At 36.5% G+C, this 17,172-nt stretch overlaps 2 protein-coding genes across 2 annotated transcripts; both read right to left on the reverse strand.

The window, feature by feature from the left end:
* Nucleotides 1–283: 283 nt before the first annotated feature.
* On the reverse strand, nucleotides 284–3,683 carry LOC112721896 (flavonoid 3'-monooxygenase CYP75B137). Its single transcript, XM_025772917.3, has 2 exons — nucleotides 2,034–3,683; nucleotides 284–1,098 (listed from the first exon to the last, which is right to left on the reverse strand). The coding sequence occupies exons 1-2, from the start codon at nucleotides 2,976–2,978 to the stop codon at nucleotides 460–462; spliced, it is 1,584 nt and encodes a 527-aa protein (XP_025628702.1). The 5' UTR covers nucleotides 2,979–3,683; the 3' UTR covers nucleotides 284–459.
* A 1,802-nt stretch (nucleotides 3,684–5,485) lies between these two features.
* LOC140176534 (dynamin-related protein 12A-like) lies at nucleotides 5,486–7,832 on the reverse strand. The gene is made up of 5 exons (XM_072208066.1): nucleotides 6,773–7,832; nucleotides 6,440–6,512; nucleotides 6,065–6,166; nucleotides 5,883–5,933; nucleotides 5,486–5,768 (listed from the first exon to the last, which is right to left on the reverse strand). The coding sequence occupies exons 2-5, from the start codon at nucleotides 6,471–6,473 to the stop codon at nucleotides 5,704–5,706; spliced, it is 252 nt and encodes an 83-aa protein (XP_072064167.1). The 5' UTR covers nucleotides 6,474–6,512; nucleotides 6,773–7,832; the 3' UTR covers nucleotides 5,486–5,703.
* Between the last annotated feature and the right edge of the window lie 9,340 nt (nucleotides 7,833–17,172).

Raw genomic sequence — 17,172 nt, forward strand, 5'->3', positions numbered from 1 at the left:
AAAATGTATTTGTCTCGGTATCTTACTGATCCATCATCAATTAATCTCTCATTATTATTGTCAAATGTACCGCTATAGCCACAAACTACCAATTAATCCATGGTAAAATTTTATTGACCTGGTGAATTAGATGATGTGCTACTTAACAACAAGGATACAATTCAAAGTGACTGAAGTCTGTACTTTTGTCCATGACGTTGATGATAAAAAAAAGACTTGACAATTGAACAACATACATCAAATAACTGTAGAGAATAGTGTTTGAGTGTATAGGATACAGAGATTTTATGGAAATAGTATATATTTGTTTTTATACAAAGATATTTAAAAACTTTTAGATGATTTAATAAATTTGACTAAATTATAATCTAACCTTTTAACTATGAACTTTGAATGAACACAACTGTATGTGAGTGTTCATCATTCGAATATGATCATTAATTACGTGAATAATTAATTCTACTTATAAAGACCTAAATTAGATAGTCGTAACTTGGGAATAACAACTAAAGGTGTCTTCTTCTTAAGAACAATACCAAACTTTTCTGATATATCAAGTTTTTCACCATCAATTACGCTCCAATCAAAGGAATGCACAAGGGTGGCAAGAAAATATAGAACTGTCCTTTCAGCCATTGCGATCCCAGCACATATTCTTCTTCCGGAACCAAATGGGAAATACGTGAAGTCACTGCCACTAAAATCCCATTTGTTGGCACCACCATCATCATCCCTTAAGAACCTAGTAGGATCAAACTCAAGTGGATTGTCCCAAATAGAAGGGTCTCTGTGTATGGCCCACACGTTCACGAAAACACGAGAATCCTTTGGAACTGTGTATCCTCCGATGGTGGTGGTTTCACTGGGGCGGTGAGGGATTAAGAGTGGAAGTGCTGGGTGCAATCGAAGGGTTTCTTTCATTACTGCACGCAAGTAAGGTAGCTTGTGAATGTGTGATTCTTCTACCATGTTGTCTCTGCCAACCACTGCTTCTAGTTCTTCTTGGACTTTCTTCATTACCTCTGAATTTTTTATCATTTCAGCCATAGCAAATTCGATTGTGTTAGCGGATGTGTCAGATCCACCCACCACCATGTCCTGTTAATAGCCGTACAAAATTTCCAAAATTAGCTAATATTTAGTTGAAGACTCTTTGTTGAAGAAAAAGCAAATAATAACCTAAATGATTTTTATTCCTTTTATATAAACCAACAATTTGTTTAAGATCTGATTTAAAATATTAATTTACTAATAATTACTTACTCTTTGTAAATATTGAATAATTTTTTTTTAATTTATTAAAAAAATTATATTTATTAATAGTTGAAAAGTTAAAAGAAAAAAATAAAAAATTTACAATAAATTTGGACCTTGATATCACACAATTAATTTTGTTCAATCATGTCATTATACAAAAGAAAATTAGTTATTAATTTATATAAAATATATATTAAAATATATAAATTAAAATTATTGAATAATTTTTTATCAAAAATATTATTCATACATTAAAATTAACTACTAATATATTTATGTATAAATATATGTAATTTAATTTATTTTTAATATATATTTATATTTTAGTATATATTTTATATTAATAATTAATTTTAATATACACATAATATAATTAATTTTTTATATACATATTTTTGGATTTTTATATATATATATTTTGTATATGTGTATGATTTGAACTGAGGAAATTTTACTCTTTTTTACCTTTATCTAAATCTTGTCAGATATCATCAATTACGATTTTAGATGTCACCAAAAAAAAAAATTACGATTTTAGATGAATGTTATAAACTATAATATTTAAAAAGTAGTATCTATTTATTAAAAAGGATTAAAAATTATTATTTAATTTAAAAAATATAAAAATAAATAATTTTTAAAAAATTAAAATTTATTACAAGAAAAATAAGTAAGACTAAATTTAGGAAAAAATTCATAGGCCATAGAATTGGCCTTTCATCAAATATGTTGTTCATGCATAAGAGACATAGGCCTTATAAAGGAAGAAAACATACCATGAGTAATGCCTTGAGCTGAACCATGGTGAGTGGAGTCTTGGAGTCAGCTTCCTCCCTCAAGTTCAACAGAAACTGCAAGAAATCATTGCTCTTCTTGTTCCCTTCTTTCACCCTCTCGCCAATCTTCCTCTCGAAGATCCCATCGAACCGCGGCACCAGCGCGTGCATCTGCTTCTCCACCCGCTGCAAATCAAACCGTGCCAACGCGGGGAAAAAATCCGACACGTTCGGCTTCCCAAGTAGCTGCGTCATCTCCGCCACCACTTCCCTGAATTCCGCTCCCAATCCCTCCCTCTCCTTCCCCTCCACCGCCCCTCCCCACATCATCTCCGTTATCACATTCAGCACAGTTAGGAACACTTGCTCCCCAACGTTCACCTCTGAACCGACCCGATCGTGCAAGAACCTGACCATTTTTCGGACCTCATTCCGGCGGAGCTCGTAGACGGAGTCGAGAGTGTTGTTGCTCAGCATCTTGAGGACGCATACTTTTCTCAGCATACGCCACTCGGGTCCGTACGGTGCCCATGCGATGTCAGCTCCGCCGTAGGTGGCGGCTCTTCCAGCGGCAGGGACGTCGCGGTTGGCAAAAACGGAGTCGTGTTCCTTGAGGACTTCGCGGACCATCGAAGGGGAGGTTATGACGATGCCAAGCTTGCTGCCGAGCTGGATCTTGAAGATTGGGCCGTAGGTATGGGCCAGGGATAAGAAGTAGGTGTGGAGGTCTGGGTCAAGGGAGAGGAGGTTGCCGAAGATGGGGAGGCCCGGTGGCCCTGGTGGGAGGTTGCGGTGGGCCATGTTGGGCCTGAGGAAGAGGAGCCATGTTAGTGCGGAGATGACGGTGAAAGCAATTATGAGGAGGGGTGTGGTGTTGTTGTTGGTGTAGTAATGGTTAAGATTTTCAAAGAGAGGAGTTATTGAAGAGAGGAACATAGCGACCATCTTGTGTGACGGTGTGAGTTGTGTACTTGTGTTGTTAGTTATTAGCAACAGGAAAAGAGGTGAAGGATGAAACAAATGATAAGAGAACAGAGGAGGATTATATAATGTGAAGCCAAAATATTTGGGATATTCTTTATCAAAAATGCAATCTGATAACCAAAGTCACCACTAAAACTAATGTATTTGTGTATAAATATATATAATTTAATTTATTTTTAATATATATTTATATTTTATCATGTATTTTATATTAGTAGCACTCTAATAATTAATTTTAGTATACACATAACATAATTTATTTTTTTATTAAAAGGATAAACTCTTATTTTTTATTAAACGGACAAACTCTTCAGCGTCCACACAAGGAGGAGGACGGGTTTCTGACCACGAGTGCTTGGTGAATGTATTTTTTTTTTTCTGGTGACTTTGGTGGATGTATCTGCCACCAGAGTAATCAGTTACGCTTTTTTAGATTTTTTAAAAATAAAATTTATATTATTTTTATATTTTTTAATACATTTCTTTTATAATATAAAAAGCAATTTTTTGTTTCTAATTGAATTGTTTTAATTTAAAAAATAGCAAATGTCTATAAAAAATGTATACAAACTTACAAAATGATGCATCTAATTTTTTATTTTTATTTTTTCTTACGGAAAGACAAAATGTGTAAATAGATTGGCTTGGGAAGTTGAATGGAAAATTAAGCTGTAATAATGGGCAAATGCATGGGTTTATTTGCATTTCGCATCCACATGGTTGGCAAGAGGTTCAAGTTGACGGAGGTAATCTTTGCCGAATGCCGTTTGAATTTGGGCACAACAAGTAAGGCCAGCCGACTTTCCATGGGAAAATCTAGGACAACCAATCATCATCAGTTCATCACCATTCACAATAATACGAAAAATACAGATAAGACTGAATATATTGTAAATGTTGTAAAATAAATAACTAAAGAAGATAAATATAAAATAAAAAAATATAAATAGAAAATATAATTAATTTAATAAAAATTATTTAGATGTTTGTTTCGGTACAAAATACATTCATACGTACTGATACGATAAAAACGTAGACAAATTAAAACACAACATTTGGGTTATATTTTCCATGTCAATAAATAATTTTTCTTTTATTAAATATATATCATATCAATATTTTTACTAAACTACTTTTATATTTTAATAAAAAATAAAAATTATTTTTTATTTAATTTTATAAAAAGACTTAAATACTATTTTTCTTACATTGGATAACTACTCTAATCCTTTTAATTTAGTCAAAACTAAATAAACTTTAATTTTACATTTTTAAATTTGAAACAATTTAAAAATAAAAATTTGAAACAAAAATATATATGAAAAAAAAATCAAAAACGGTATTGATCTTGTTTAGGGTTCTGGGCAAAGAAGAACAAAAAGGAGGTGTTTCTATTAGGTCGTCTCCTCTCCGCTCTTCTTTCTCCGAAGCTCTCTTCATCTCGTCTTCACTCTGGTCTTCTCTCTCAAGCTCTGTTCGTCTCGTCTTTGGCCAAGAAGAAAATGAAGCTCTGTTCGAATCGCCTCCCCTCCACGACCCCCTGTCGATTTTATGTTCCTCCCCAACCTCTCCGTGTACGCCCTCAACAACCCGTGGGAGGAGTTCTTGCTGGTTGCCGAAGCCTTCACCGGCAAGAACTTCGACCTCTTCTGCTTCAACGAAGACGACGTCCAAGTCCTGCTGTGCTAGGTTTTCACGGTCGACCCTCACCTGCGTGACGGCTCCAAAGTTGTTCCCATTGCGCTCAACAAGGTTCCCTAAGTTGCTCTCTCTCTCTCTCTCTCTCTCTCTCTCTCTCTCTCTCTCTCTCTCTCTCTCTCTCTCTCTCTCTCTGAGTAATTTGATTCACCTTATGGTGTTTTACTTATCCACTTTATTGAATTGCTTGGTAATTTCTTTTATTATTTTTTTGAATTGACGTGACATTTAGCAATGTCCAAGTATGGTTATGATTATATGGACGCTTATGTACTTGTATTCATGGATATCAGAGATGATTGAACCTATTTTTGATTATTGTTTCTAGAATGGCTATGTATGTGTAGTGGATGAGCTTCATCATGAATGAATTTAGGTAATGTTTCCTCTATTGCGTTTGCTACAAGAAATGCTTCTATCCCATTGGTCATATTTTACTCAAGCTCTATGTTTCAATTCATCAAAATTTATGATAAATTAAGAAACAGGTTGCTTTAATTCATCCTGGCTGCTGTTTTCTCCTTATTGCATGTGGCAAGTGAAATTTCATTGCGAAGAGATGGCAGTGACGACAGAAATGTCAATGTCTTTGTTCAAAGGAGGTAGCATGTTACTTTTCCTTTTGGTTCATTATTTCTTTCTTTCTTTTATGGATAATCAGTTTTAACTTTGTTCTCTAGATTGAGAATCTGAAAGCATGCAATATAAAAGTACGAAAAGAACCTTTTGTCCATTATAAAATTCACAATATATAAAATTTTCAAGGCACCTTAGTATTCAAAACAAGAAGAAAAATAGATATTTATGGACAGATTACAAATTAAGAAGCATATTGCATACACCCTAAAGAAATTCAAAATTATCCAGCATAGTTCAATCATGCAGATTTGAATGTAATAAGAAAATTCTACATTCCCTCAATAGTGCTTTCACATACTATCAACACCATGACATATCTCCTCTTTCCTTCAAAATCATCTAGCATAATTCAACTGCCAAAGCAGGAGGGAGTGCTTGGTAGAATGTCTTGCACAATGCTATCTGGTTGACCCTCTGTAATAACCCGATCAAAATTTAGTGATTACTATAAACGTTTCTTTTTTTCATAATATATGCTAGAAATCTGGTCTTAATGTTTATAAGAAAAATTCAAGTCTTAGAACTCACCAATGGCGACTTTTGTAAGTCCAGGAAGATCAACCAGTGTTAGATTAACAACTGCCAAAATCACCAAATTAAATGGATGAAACAAAATTTTCAAACTTGAAAATAATTGAAGGACGCATGATAATGTTGCTGCTGAAAAGAAAATGATTGCTACTAAATATGTTCTATAAATCTTGTCTCACCATGAGGGGAGTAGATACTAAGATGGATAGGAACAGAAGAAATGCCCTTGGAGCAACCAGTTTCTCTGTCAGTCTCATCAGAGATCTCTTGCCAAACAGTAACTAAAGAAAAGGAAAATTAGTATCCACTAAAGAGTTTACTCTTGAATGAATCTGGAAAACTAAACTTCTAAACTTGTAGGACTGTACAGGTTAACAATAGAGTTTGAGAATTCTTGGTTGTTATTATTATTAGAACAAGTTATCACTTAGTTATTACAAAATAATCGTAAGCAACATTTATCAGATTAAGTACAATACATACATGACGGGAAAATGAGAAAGAAAAAAGACTGACTATTGAAAAGGAACAAATAGTTCGTGTTTCAGAATTACCAAACTCAGTAAACTTCTTCCTTGGAAAATGCATAAACTCTGCATACTCCCTCCCTTCATCAATCTTATGGAACTGAAAAGTGGTCACTAGATAAGCTAGTTCTCCAATTACAATAACAACATACAAAAGACAAAAGTATTAAGAAAACCACTACAGATCATTAAACATGATTGAGATAAATACATGTCACTATGACATGGTGAAATCAATCCAGCATACCATTCAGTACAAAAAAGCTGAATTAGTACTTTTCCTAACTTATTTATTGTTTGTTATGCCTAAAGTAAAAGAAAGAAAGAAATAATGAACCAAAAGGCAAATCAACATGCTACCTCCTTTGAACAAAGACATTGACATTTTTGTCATTGCTGCCATCTCTTCGCAATGAAATTTCACTTGCCACATGCAATAAGGAGAAAACAGCAGCCGGGATGAATTAAAGCAACCTGTTTCTTAATTTATCATAAATTTTGATGAATTGAAACATAGAGCTTGAGTAAAATATGACCAATGGGACAGTAACATTTCTTGTAGCAAAGACAATAGAGGAAACATTACCCAAATTCATTCATGATGAAGCTCATCCACATACACATACATAGCCATTCTAGATATAGCTCAAATATTATGACCAGAAACAATAATCAAGAATAGGTTCAATCATCTCAGATATCTATGAATACAGGTACATAAGCGTCCATATAATCATAACCATACTTGGACATTGCTAAATGTCACGTCAATTCAAAAAAGCAATAAAAGTCATTACCAAGCAATTCAATAAAGTGGATCAATAAAACACCATAAGGTGAATCAAATTATTGAGAGAGAGAGAGAGAGAGAGAGAGAGAAGAGAGAGAAAAGAGGAGCAACTTAGGGAACCTTGTTGAACGCAACGGGAACAACTTTAGAGCCGTCATGCAGGCGAGGGTGGACCGTGAAAACCTGGCACAGCAGGGCTTGGGCGTCGTCTTCGTTGAAGTAGAAGAGGCTGAGGTTCTTGCTGGTGGAGGCTCCGGCAACCAGCAAGAACTCCTCCCACGGGTTATTGAGGGCGTACACGGGGAGGTCGTGGAGGAACATAAAATCGACAGGGGGTCGTGGAGGGGAAGAGATTCGAACAGAGCTTTATTTTCTTCTTGGCCAAAGACAAGACGAACAGAGCTTGAGAGAGAAGACCAGAGTGGAGACGAGACAAAGAGAGCTTTAGAGAAAGAAGAGCGGAGAGCAGACTGACTAACGGAAACACCTCCTTTTTGTTCTTCTTTGCCCAGAACCCTAAATAAGATCAATACCGTTTTTATTTTATTTTTTTCATATATGTTTTTGTTTCAAACTTTTGATTTTTATATTGTTTCAGATTTAAAAATATAAAACTAAAGTTGATTTAGTTTTGACTAAAATTAAAAGCATTAGAGTAGTTGTCCAATGTAAGAAAAAGGGTATTTAAGTCTGTTTATATAATTAAATAAAAAATATTTTTTATTTTTTATTAAAGTACAAGGATAGTTTAGTAAAATTATTGATATGATATATATTTAATAAAAGAAAAATTATTTATTGATGTGAAAAATATAATCCATGTGTCGTGTTTTAATTTGTCCACGTTTTTATCGTATCGATACGTATGAATTTATAATCGTACCGAAGCAAATACCAATTATATATATATATATATATATATATATATATATATATATACTTAATATTATATGATGTAATGTGTGCATATATATAAAGTGAGAGACATAAATATTGCTCAGTGAAGGAAGAGAGAGAATTATTATTGTTATTATTGTGTGTATGCTTTTTGCCCCATACATGTTTTTATAGGCATACAAGATTTTTCTTTTCAAACTTTATTAATATTGTTTCGTCTATAATTTGCTTCTTTCAATACGGGAAAACTGAGCCACCCATATTAATGGTCATCCACATCATATACTTATCTTAACACTTCCCTTTAGATGACTATTTAGGATTATTGCCTCATTAAAACCTTATTAAAGAAAAACCCAATGGGAAAAAACTTTAGTGAATGGAAAAGAGTACAATATCATTTGTGATGGGGACTGCCTCATTAAAAACCTTGTCAAGAAAAATCCAATGGAAAAAAAATCTGACCAAGGAAAAAAGTCTTGTCGACATCATTTAATGTCTCGAAATTGGTGCATCCCAATCTCATTTACCAATCTTTCAAAGGAGGATTTTGGGAGTGACTTTGTGAATAAATCTGCCAGATTGTCATTTGAGCGGATCTATTGGACATCAATTGTCCCTTGATTTTGAAGATCATGAATGAAGAAGAATTTGGGAGAAATATGCTTTGTTCTATCACCTTTGATGTATCCGCCTTTAAGTTGAGCAATACATGCTATATTATCTTCAAACAGGACAGTTAGAGCTATCTTATGATTAATCAGTCCACATGATGATAGAATATATTGGATCAAACTCCTGAGCCAAAAACACTCGCAACTTGCTTCATGAATCGCTAGTATTTTGGCATGATCAGAGGATGTTGCAGCAATTGTCTGTTTCGCGGACCTCCATGATATAGCTGTTCCATCATATGTAAACATGTATCCTGTTTGAGATCTTCCTTTATGTGGATCAGACAAGTATCCGGCGTCTGCATAGCCAACTAGTTGTGACTTGGATCCATAGGGATAAAACAATCCCATATCAACCGTTCCATGAAGATATCGAAAGATTTGTTTGATTCCATTCCAATATCTTCTGGTTGGAGAGGAACTATATCTTGCTAGTAAATTCACAGCAAATGATATATCGGGTTGTGTATTATTAGTAAGATACATTAGTGCTCCAATGACACTAAGATATGGTACTTCAGGACCAAGGATATCTTTATCTTCTTCCTTAGGATAGAATTGATCCTTTTCCACATCCAAAGATCTTCTGATCATTGGGGTACTTAATGGATGTGACTTATCCATATAAAATCTCTTCAAGATCTTTTCTGTGTATGTTATTTGATGAATAAAGATCCCATTTTTTGTATGTTTGATCTACAGGCTGAAACAAAATTTAGTCTTTCCAAGATCTTTCATCTCAAACTCTTCTTTTAGAGTTTTTATAATTGTTGAAATCTCTTCAGGAATCCCAATGATATTTAAATCATCAACGTACACAGCAATTATAATGAATCCAAATACAGATTTTTTTATGAAAACACATGGACAGATATCATCATTCTTGAATCCATTTTTGGCCAGATACTTAGTAATACGATTATACCACATTCGTCCAGATTGCTTTAGACCATATAAAGATCTTTGCAATTTAACTGAGTATAACCCCTGTAAATATTGATTGGATGGTTTAGATATCTTTAGTCCTTCAAAGACTTTCATATAGATATCCCGATCTAATGAACCATATAAATAGGCTGTTACCAAATCCATTAAATGAATATGACCAAATAACGCAATGTTATCGTATCTACTACAGGGGAATACGTTTTTTCATAATCTATACTGGGTCTCTGTGAAAAATCCTGTGCTACAAGTTGAGCTTTGTAGCGTACAACTTCATTTTTCTCATTTCGTTTTCTCACAAATACCCATCGGTATCCAACAGGTTTTACATCTTCTGGTGTACGGACTACAGGTCCAAAAACTTCACGTTTTTCAAGTGAGTCTAACTTAGCCTTCATGGCTTCTTTCCATTTTGGCCAATCATTCCTTTGTCGACATTCTTCAACCGATCTTGGCTCAAGATCCTTACTTTCATGCATGATATTTAATGCCACATTATATGCAAATATTTCATTGACAATTGTCTTATTTCAGTCCCATTTCTCTCCTGTAAAGACATAATTTATCGAGATCTCGTCATTTTCACAATTTTCAGGTAGCTGAATGTCTTCTGGTGTTAAAACTATATCAGAATTTTGGACAACTGCAGGTGTCTTTACTATGTCTTTTTCACCAGGAATAGTATTGACCTCTTTTCTTTTCCGAGGATTTTTGTCCTTAGAACTGACAGGCCTGCCATGCTTCTGGCGTGAATTTACTTCAGTGGCTATTTGTCTGACTGAGACATCAATTCGAATTGGGGTATTTTCCACTGGTATATAAGATTTGGTTATCCTCTTTGTATCGGAAAATGCATCAGGCAATTCATTTGCTATTCTTTGCAAATGTATAATCTTTTGAACTTCTAGTTCACATTGCCCTGATCGAGGATCTAAATGCATCAACGATGATGCATTCTAATTAAGTTCCTTTTCAAGAAGCTTATTCTCTCCCCCTAATGTTGGAAATTTTGATTCATCAAAATGACAATCCACAAATTGAGCTTTAAATACATCCCCAGTTTGTATCTCAAGATACCTCACTATAGAGGGAGAATCTTATCCAATATATATCCCCAATTTTCTTTGGAGTCCCATTTTGGTGCGAGAAGGTGGTGCAATGGGAACATATACTACACACCCAAATATTCTTAAATGGGAAACATTTAGCTGTTGGCCAAAGGCTAATTGCATAGGAGAGAACTGATGGTAACTCATTGGCCTCAAACGAATAAGTGCTGCGGCATGTAAAATAGCATGCCCCCAAACCGAGGTTGGGAGATTTGTTCTCATAAGTAAGGGTCTAGCAATTAATTGGAGACATTTAATAAGTAATTCTGCTAACCCATTTTGTGTGTGAACATGAGCTACTGGATGTTCAACACTTATTCTATTAGCCATACAATAAGCATCAAAAGCTTGGGAGGTAAATTCACCAGCATTATCAAGACGAATTGCTTTGATTGGATTTTCTGGAAATTGTGCTTTTAATCGAATAATTTGGGCCAGTAATCTTGCAAATTCCAGGTTGCGAGAAGACAATAAGCACACATGTGACCATCTCAAAGATGCGTCTATCAAGACCATAAAATATCTAAAAGATCCACATGGTGGATGAATAGGTCCACATATATTACCTTGAATTCTTTCTAGGAATTCAGGAGACTCAAATCCAATCTTTACTGGTGATGGCCTTAAAATTAACTTTCCCTGAGAACATGCAGCACAACAAAATTCACTAGATTTAAGAATCTTCTGGTTCTTTAGTGAATGTTCATGGGAGTTTTCAATAATTCTCCGCATCATAGTTATTCCCGGATGACCCAATCGGTCGTGCCAAGTTATGAATTCATTTGGTCTAGTAAACTTCTGGTTTACAGTGGCATGTGATTCAATTGCACTAATCTTGGTATAATATAATGGTGCACGAAATTGTGATGTCCAGGCTCGAACAATCCCTGGCAACGTGAGCAACTTGGTACGCGTAATCGTGATTACACTTTAATGATGTAAAATTCATGGCTCTTTATTTCCCTGGCAATGGCGCAGTTCATAACTTCGATACAACTAACCAGCAAGTGCACTGGGTCGTCCAAGTAATACCTTACGTGAGTAAGGGTCGAATCCCACGGAGATTGTCGGTATGAAGCAAGCTATGGTCACCTTGCAAATCTCAGTTAGGCAGATATAAATTGATAATAGTGTTTTGGAATATTAATTAATAAAATAGGGATAGAAATACTTATGTAAATCATTGGTAGGAATTTCAGATAAGCGAATGGAGATGCTTTTCGTTCCTCTGAACCTCTGCTTTCCTGCTATCTTCATCCAATCAGTCTTACTCCTTTCCATGGCTGGCTTTATGTGATACATCACCACTGTCAATGGCTACTTTCGGTCATCTCTCGGGAAAATGATCCAATGCCCTGTCACGGCACGGCTAATCGTCTGGAGGCATCACCCTTGTCAATGGCTTCATCTTATCCTCTCAGTGAATAATATGCTCACGCACCCTGTCACGGAACGACTATTCATCTGTCGGTTCTCGATCATGCCGGAATAGGATTTACTATCCTTTTGCGTCTGTCACTAACGCCCTGCAATCGCGAGTTAGGAGCTCGTCACAGTCATTCAATCATTGAATCCTACTCGGAATACCACAGACAAGGTTTAGACTTTCCGGATTCTCTTGAATGCCGCCATCATTCTAGCTTACGCCACGAAGATTCTGGTTAGGAGATCTAAGAGATACTCATTCTAGCTTAATTCATGTAGAACAGAAGTGTTTGTCAGGCACGCGTTCATAAGGGAGAAGGATGATGAGCGTCACACATAATCATCACCTTCCTCACGTTCTTGGGAACGAATGTATATCTTAGAAGAGAAATAAGAAGAATTGAATAGAAAACAGTAGTACTTTGCATTAATCTTTGAGGAACAGCAGAGCTCCACACCTTAATCTATGGAGTGTAGAAACTCTACCGTTAAAAATACATAAGTGAAAGGTCCAGGCATGGCCGTGTGGCCAGCCCCCATGGTCTAAGAACAATGCGTTCAAAGATGATCCTAAGATCCTAAGATGATCAAAAGATTAAAACTGAGACCAAAGATGTCAAATACAATAGTAAGAGGTCCTATTTATAATAAACTAGTCACTAGGGTTTACAGAAGTAAGTAATTGATGCATAAATCCACTTACGGGGCCCACTTGGAGTGTGCTTGGGCTGGGCTTTAAGTGTTGCACGTGCAGAGGCCATTTGTGGAGTTGAACGCCAGTATTTGTGCCAGTTTGGGCGTTCAACTCTGGTTTTGGATCCTTTTCTGGCGCTGGACGCCAGATTTGGGCATAGAGCTGGCGTTGAACGCCAGTTTATGTCATCTATTCTTGGCCAAAGTATGAACTATTATATATTTCTGGAAAGCCCTTGATGTCTACTTTCCAACGCAATTGGAAGCGCGCCATTTCGAGTTCTATAGCTCCAGACAATCCACTTTGAGTGCAGGGAGGTCAGAATCCAACAGCATCAGCAGTCCTTCTTCAACCTCTGAATCTGATTTTTGCTCAAGTCCCTCAATTTCAGCCAGAAAATACCTGAAATCACAGAAAAATACACAAACTCATATTAAAGTCCAGAAATGTGAATTTAACATAAAATCTATTAAAAACATCCCTAAAAGTAACTAGATTCTACTAAAAATATACTAAAAACAATGCCAAAAAGTGTATAAATTATCCGCTCATCACAACACCAAACTTAAATTGTTGCTTGTCCCCAAGCAACTGAAAATCAAAATAGGATAAAAAGAATAGAATATACTATAAATTCCAAACTATCAATGAAACATAGCTCCAATCAGATGAGCGGGACTTGTAGCTTTTTGCCTCTTAAATAGTTTTGGCATCTCACTTTATCCATTGATGTTCAGAATGATTGGCATCTATAGGAACTCAGAGTTCAGATAGTGTTATTGATTCTCCTAGTTCAGTATGATGATTCTTGAACACAGCTGTTTTATGAGTCTTGGCCGTGGCCCTAAGCATTTTGTTTTCCAGTATTACCACCGGATACATAAATGGCACAGACACATAATTGGATGAACCTTTTCAGATTGTGACTCAGCTTTGCTAAAGTCCCTAATTAGAGGTGTCCAGGGTTCTTAAGCACACTCTTCTTTTGCTTTGGACCTTGACTTTAACCGCTCAGTCTCGAGTTTTCACTTGACACCTTCACGCCACAAGCACATGGTTAGGGACAGCTTGGTTTAGCCGCTTAGGCCAGGATTTTATTCCTTTAGGCCCTCCTATCCACTGATGCTCAAAGCCTTGGGATCCTTTTTATTTACCATTGCCTTTTGGTTTTAAGGGTTATTGGCTTTTTGCTCTTGCCTCTTGGTTTTAAGAGCTTTTGGCTTTTTCTGCTTGCTTTTTCTTTTTCTTTCTATTTTTTTTTCGCCTATTTTTTTTTTCTGCAAGCTTTGTTCTTTGCTGCTTTTTCTTGCTTCAAGAATCATTTTTATGATTTTTCAGATTATCAAATAACATGTCTCCTAGTCATCATTCTTTCAAGAGCCAACATATTTAACATTCTTAAACAACAACTTCAAAAGAAATATGCACTGTTCAAGCATACATTCAGAAAACAAGAAGCATTGTCACCACATCAATATAATTAAACTAAGTTCAAGGATAAATTCAAAACTCATGTACTTCTTGTTCTTTTGAATTAAAACATTTTTCATTTAAGAGAGGTGATGGATTCATAGGACATTCATAACTTTAAGACAAAGTTACTAACTACTAATGATCATGTAATGAAGACACAAACATAGATAAGTACATAACATAGAAAACGAAAAACAGAGAAAGTAAGAACAAGGAATGAGTCCACCTTAGTGATGTCCTTGAGCTCTTCTATGTCTCTTCCTTGTCTTTGCTGCTCCTCCTTCATTGCTTTTAGATCTTCTCTGATTTCATGAAGGATGATGGAGTGCTCTTGATGTTCCACCCTTAGTTGCTTCCAATAATTGTGTGGAAGAAAATGTATCCCCTGAGGTATCTCAGGGATCTCTTGATTTGCAGTCAAATGTTCTACCACTGAGCTATAGACCCTTGATGGAAGCTTTTGTCTTCCCTTTCCTCTTTCTAGAGGCCTCTCTGGCCTTAGGTGCTATCAATGGTTATGGAGAAAAACAAAAAAAGCTATGCTTTTTACCACACCAAACTTAGAATGTTGCTCGCCCTCGAGCAAAAGAAGAAAGAATAGAAGAAGAAGAAGAAGATATGGAGGAGATGGATGGATGTGTGTATTCGGCCATATGGGTGGGATTGGGTGGGAGAGAGATGTTGAATTTTGAAGGTAGTGGTTGTATGGATGTGAGTGGTAAATGGAAAACAGAAGGGATGATCATGAATGGGAAGAGAGATGATGAGGTAGGTGGGGATCCTGTGGGGTCCACAGATCCTGAGGTGTCAAGGCATTTACATCCCTGCACCAAATTAGGCATGTAAAATGCCTTTGCACACAACTCTGGGCGTTCAGCGCCAGGTTGGTGCCCATTTTGGGCGTTCAACGCCCATTTGCTGCCATTTCTGGCGTTGAACGCCAGAACCATGCTTGTTTTGGGCGTTCAGTGCCAGGATGTTGCCCATTTTGGGCGTTCAGCGCCAGAACCATGCTCTGTTCTGGCGTTTGAACGCCAGACAGATGCTCCTCCAGGGTGTGATTTTTCTTCTGCTGTTTTTGATTCCGTTTTCAAATTTTTTATTTATTTTGTGATTCCACATGATCATGAACCTATAAAGACATATAACTAAGAAAAACATAGTTAGATAAATAAAAAATTGGGTTACCTCCCAACAAGCGCTTCTTTAATGTCAATAGCTTGACAGTGGGCTCTCAATGAGCCTCACAGATGTGCAGAGCTTTGTTGAGACTCTCCAACACCAAACTTAGAGTTTGGATATGGGAGTTCAACACCAAACTTAGAGTTTGGTTGTGGCCTCCCAACACCAAACTTAGAGTTTGACTGTGGGGGCTCTGGTTGACTCTGCCTTGAGAGAAGCTTTTTCTGCTTCCTCTCCATGGTTGCAGAGGGAGATCCTTGAGTTTTAAACACAAGGGAGTCCTCATTCCATTGAAGGACTATTTCACCTCTGTCAACATCAATCACAGCTCTTGCTGTGGCCAGGAAAGGTCTTCCTAGGATGATGGATTCATCCTCTTCCTTTCCAGTATCCAGGACTATGAAATTAGCAGGGATGTAAAGGCCTTCAACCTTTACTAATACGTCCTCTACTTGTCCATAAGCCTGTTTTCTAGAGCTGTCTGCCATCTCTAATGAGATTTTAGTAGCTTGCACCCCATAGATTCCCAGTTTCTCTATTACAGAGAGGGGCATGAGGTTTATTCCTGAACCAAGGTCACACAGAGCCTTAAAGATCATGGTGCTTATGGTACAGGGTATTATGAACTTTCCAGGATCCTGTCTCTTCTGAGGCAATGTCAGTTGATCCAGATCACTTAGTTCATTGATGAACAAGGGAGGTTCAACATCCCAAGAATCAATGCCAAATAATTTGGCATTCAGCTTCATGATTGCACCAAGAAACTTGGCAGTTTGCTCTTCAGTAACATCCTCATTCTCTCCAGAAGAGGAATACTCATCAGAGCTCATGAAGGGTATAAGGAGGTTCAATGGAATCTCTATGGTCTCTAGATGAGCCTCAGAGTCCTTTGGTTCCTCAGAGGGAAGCTCCTTATTGACCACTGGACGTCCCAGGAGGTCTTCCTCCTTGGGATTCACGTCCTCTCCTCTCCTCACAGGTTCGGCCATGGTGCTTATGTCAATGGCCTTGCACTCTCCTTTTGGATTCTCTTCTGTATTGCTTGGGAGAGTACTAGGAGGGATTTCAGTGATCCTTTTACTCAGCTGGCCCACTTGTGCTTCCATATTTCTAATGGAAGATCTTGTTTCATTCATGAAACTTACAGTGGTCTTAGATAGATCAGAGACTAGATTTGCTAAATTAGAAGCATTTTGTTCAGAGTTCTCTGTCTGTTGCTGAGTTGATGATGGAAAAGGCTTGCTATTGCTAAACCTGTTTCTTCCATCATTATTAAATCCTTGTTGGGGCTTTTGATCCTTCCATGAGAAATTTGGATGATTTCTCCATGTTGAGTTATAGGTGTTTCCATAAGGTTCACCTAAGTAATTTACCTCTGCTATTGCAGGGTTCTCAAGATCATAAGCTTCTTCTTCAGAAGATGCCTCTTGAGTACTGTTGGATGCAGCTTGCATTCCATGCAGACTCTGAGAGATCATATTGACTTGCTGAGTCAATATTTTATTCTGAGCCAATATGGCATTCAGAGTATCAACTTCAAGAACTCCCTTCTTCATAGGTGTCCCATTATT

Source organism: Arachis hypogaea, chromosome 11, assembly GCF_003086295.3.
Source record: "Arachis hypogaea cultivar Tifrunner chromosome 11, arahy.Tifrunner.gnm2.J5K5, whole genome shotgun sequence".
Classification (NCBI taxonomy): domain Eukaryota; kingdom Viridiplantae; phylum Streptophyta; class Magnoliopsida; order Fabales; family Fabaceae; genus Arachis; species Arachis hypogaea.

Bases quoted from the DNA above. Each gene is read 5' to 3' on its own strand.
- LOC140176534 (XM_072208066.1), bottom strand. From the start codon at position 6,473: ATGCATTTTCCAAGGAAGAAGTTTACTGAGTTTG. The intron at 6,167-6,439 runs GTAATTCTGAAA...CCTTTTCTTTAG, and splicing joins GAAGAAGTTTACTGAGTTTG to TTACTGTTTGGCAAGAGATC. The intron at 5,934-6,064 runs GTGAGACAAGAT...TGATTTTGGCAG, and splicing joins TAGTATCTACTCCCCTCATG to TTGTTAATCTAACACTGGTT.
- LOC112721896 (XM_025772917.3), bottom strand. From the start codon at position 2,978: ATGGTCGCTATGTTCCTCTCTTCAATAACTCCTCTCTTTGAAAATCTT. The intron at 1,099-2,033 runs GTATGTTTTCTT...GGCTATTAACAG, and splicing joins AGCTCAAGGCATTACTCATG to GACATGGTGGTGGGTGGATC.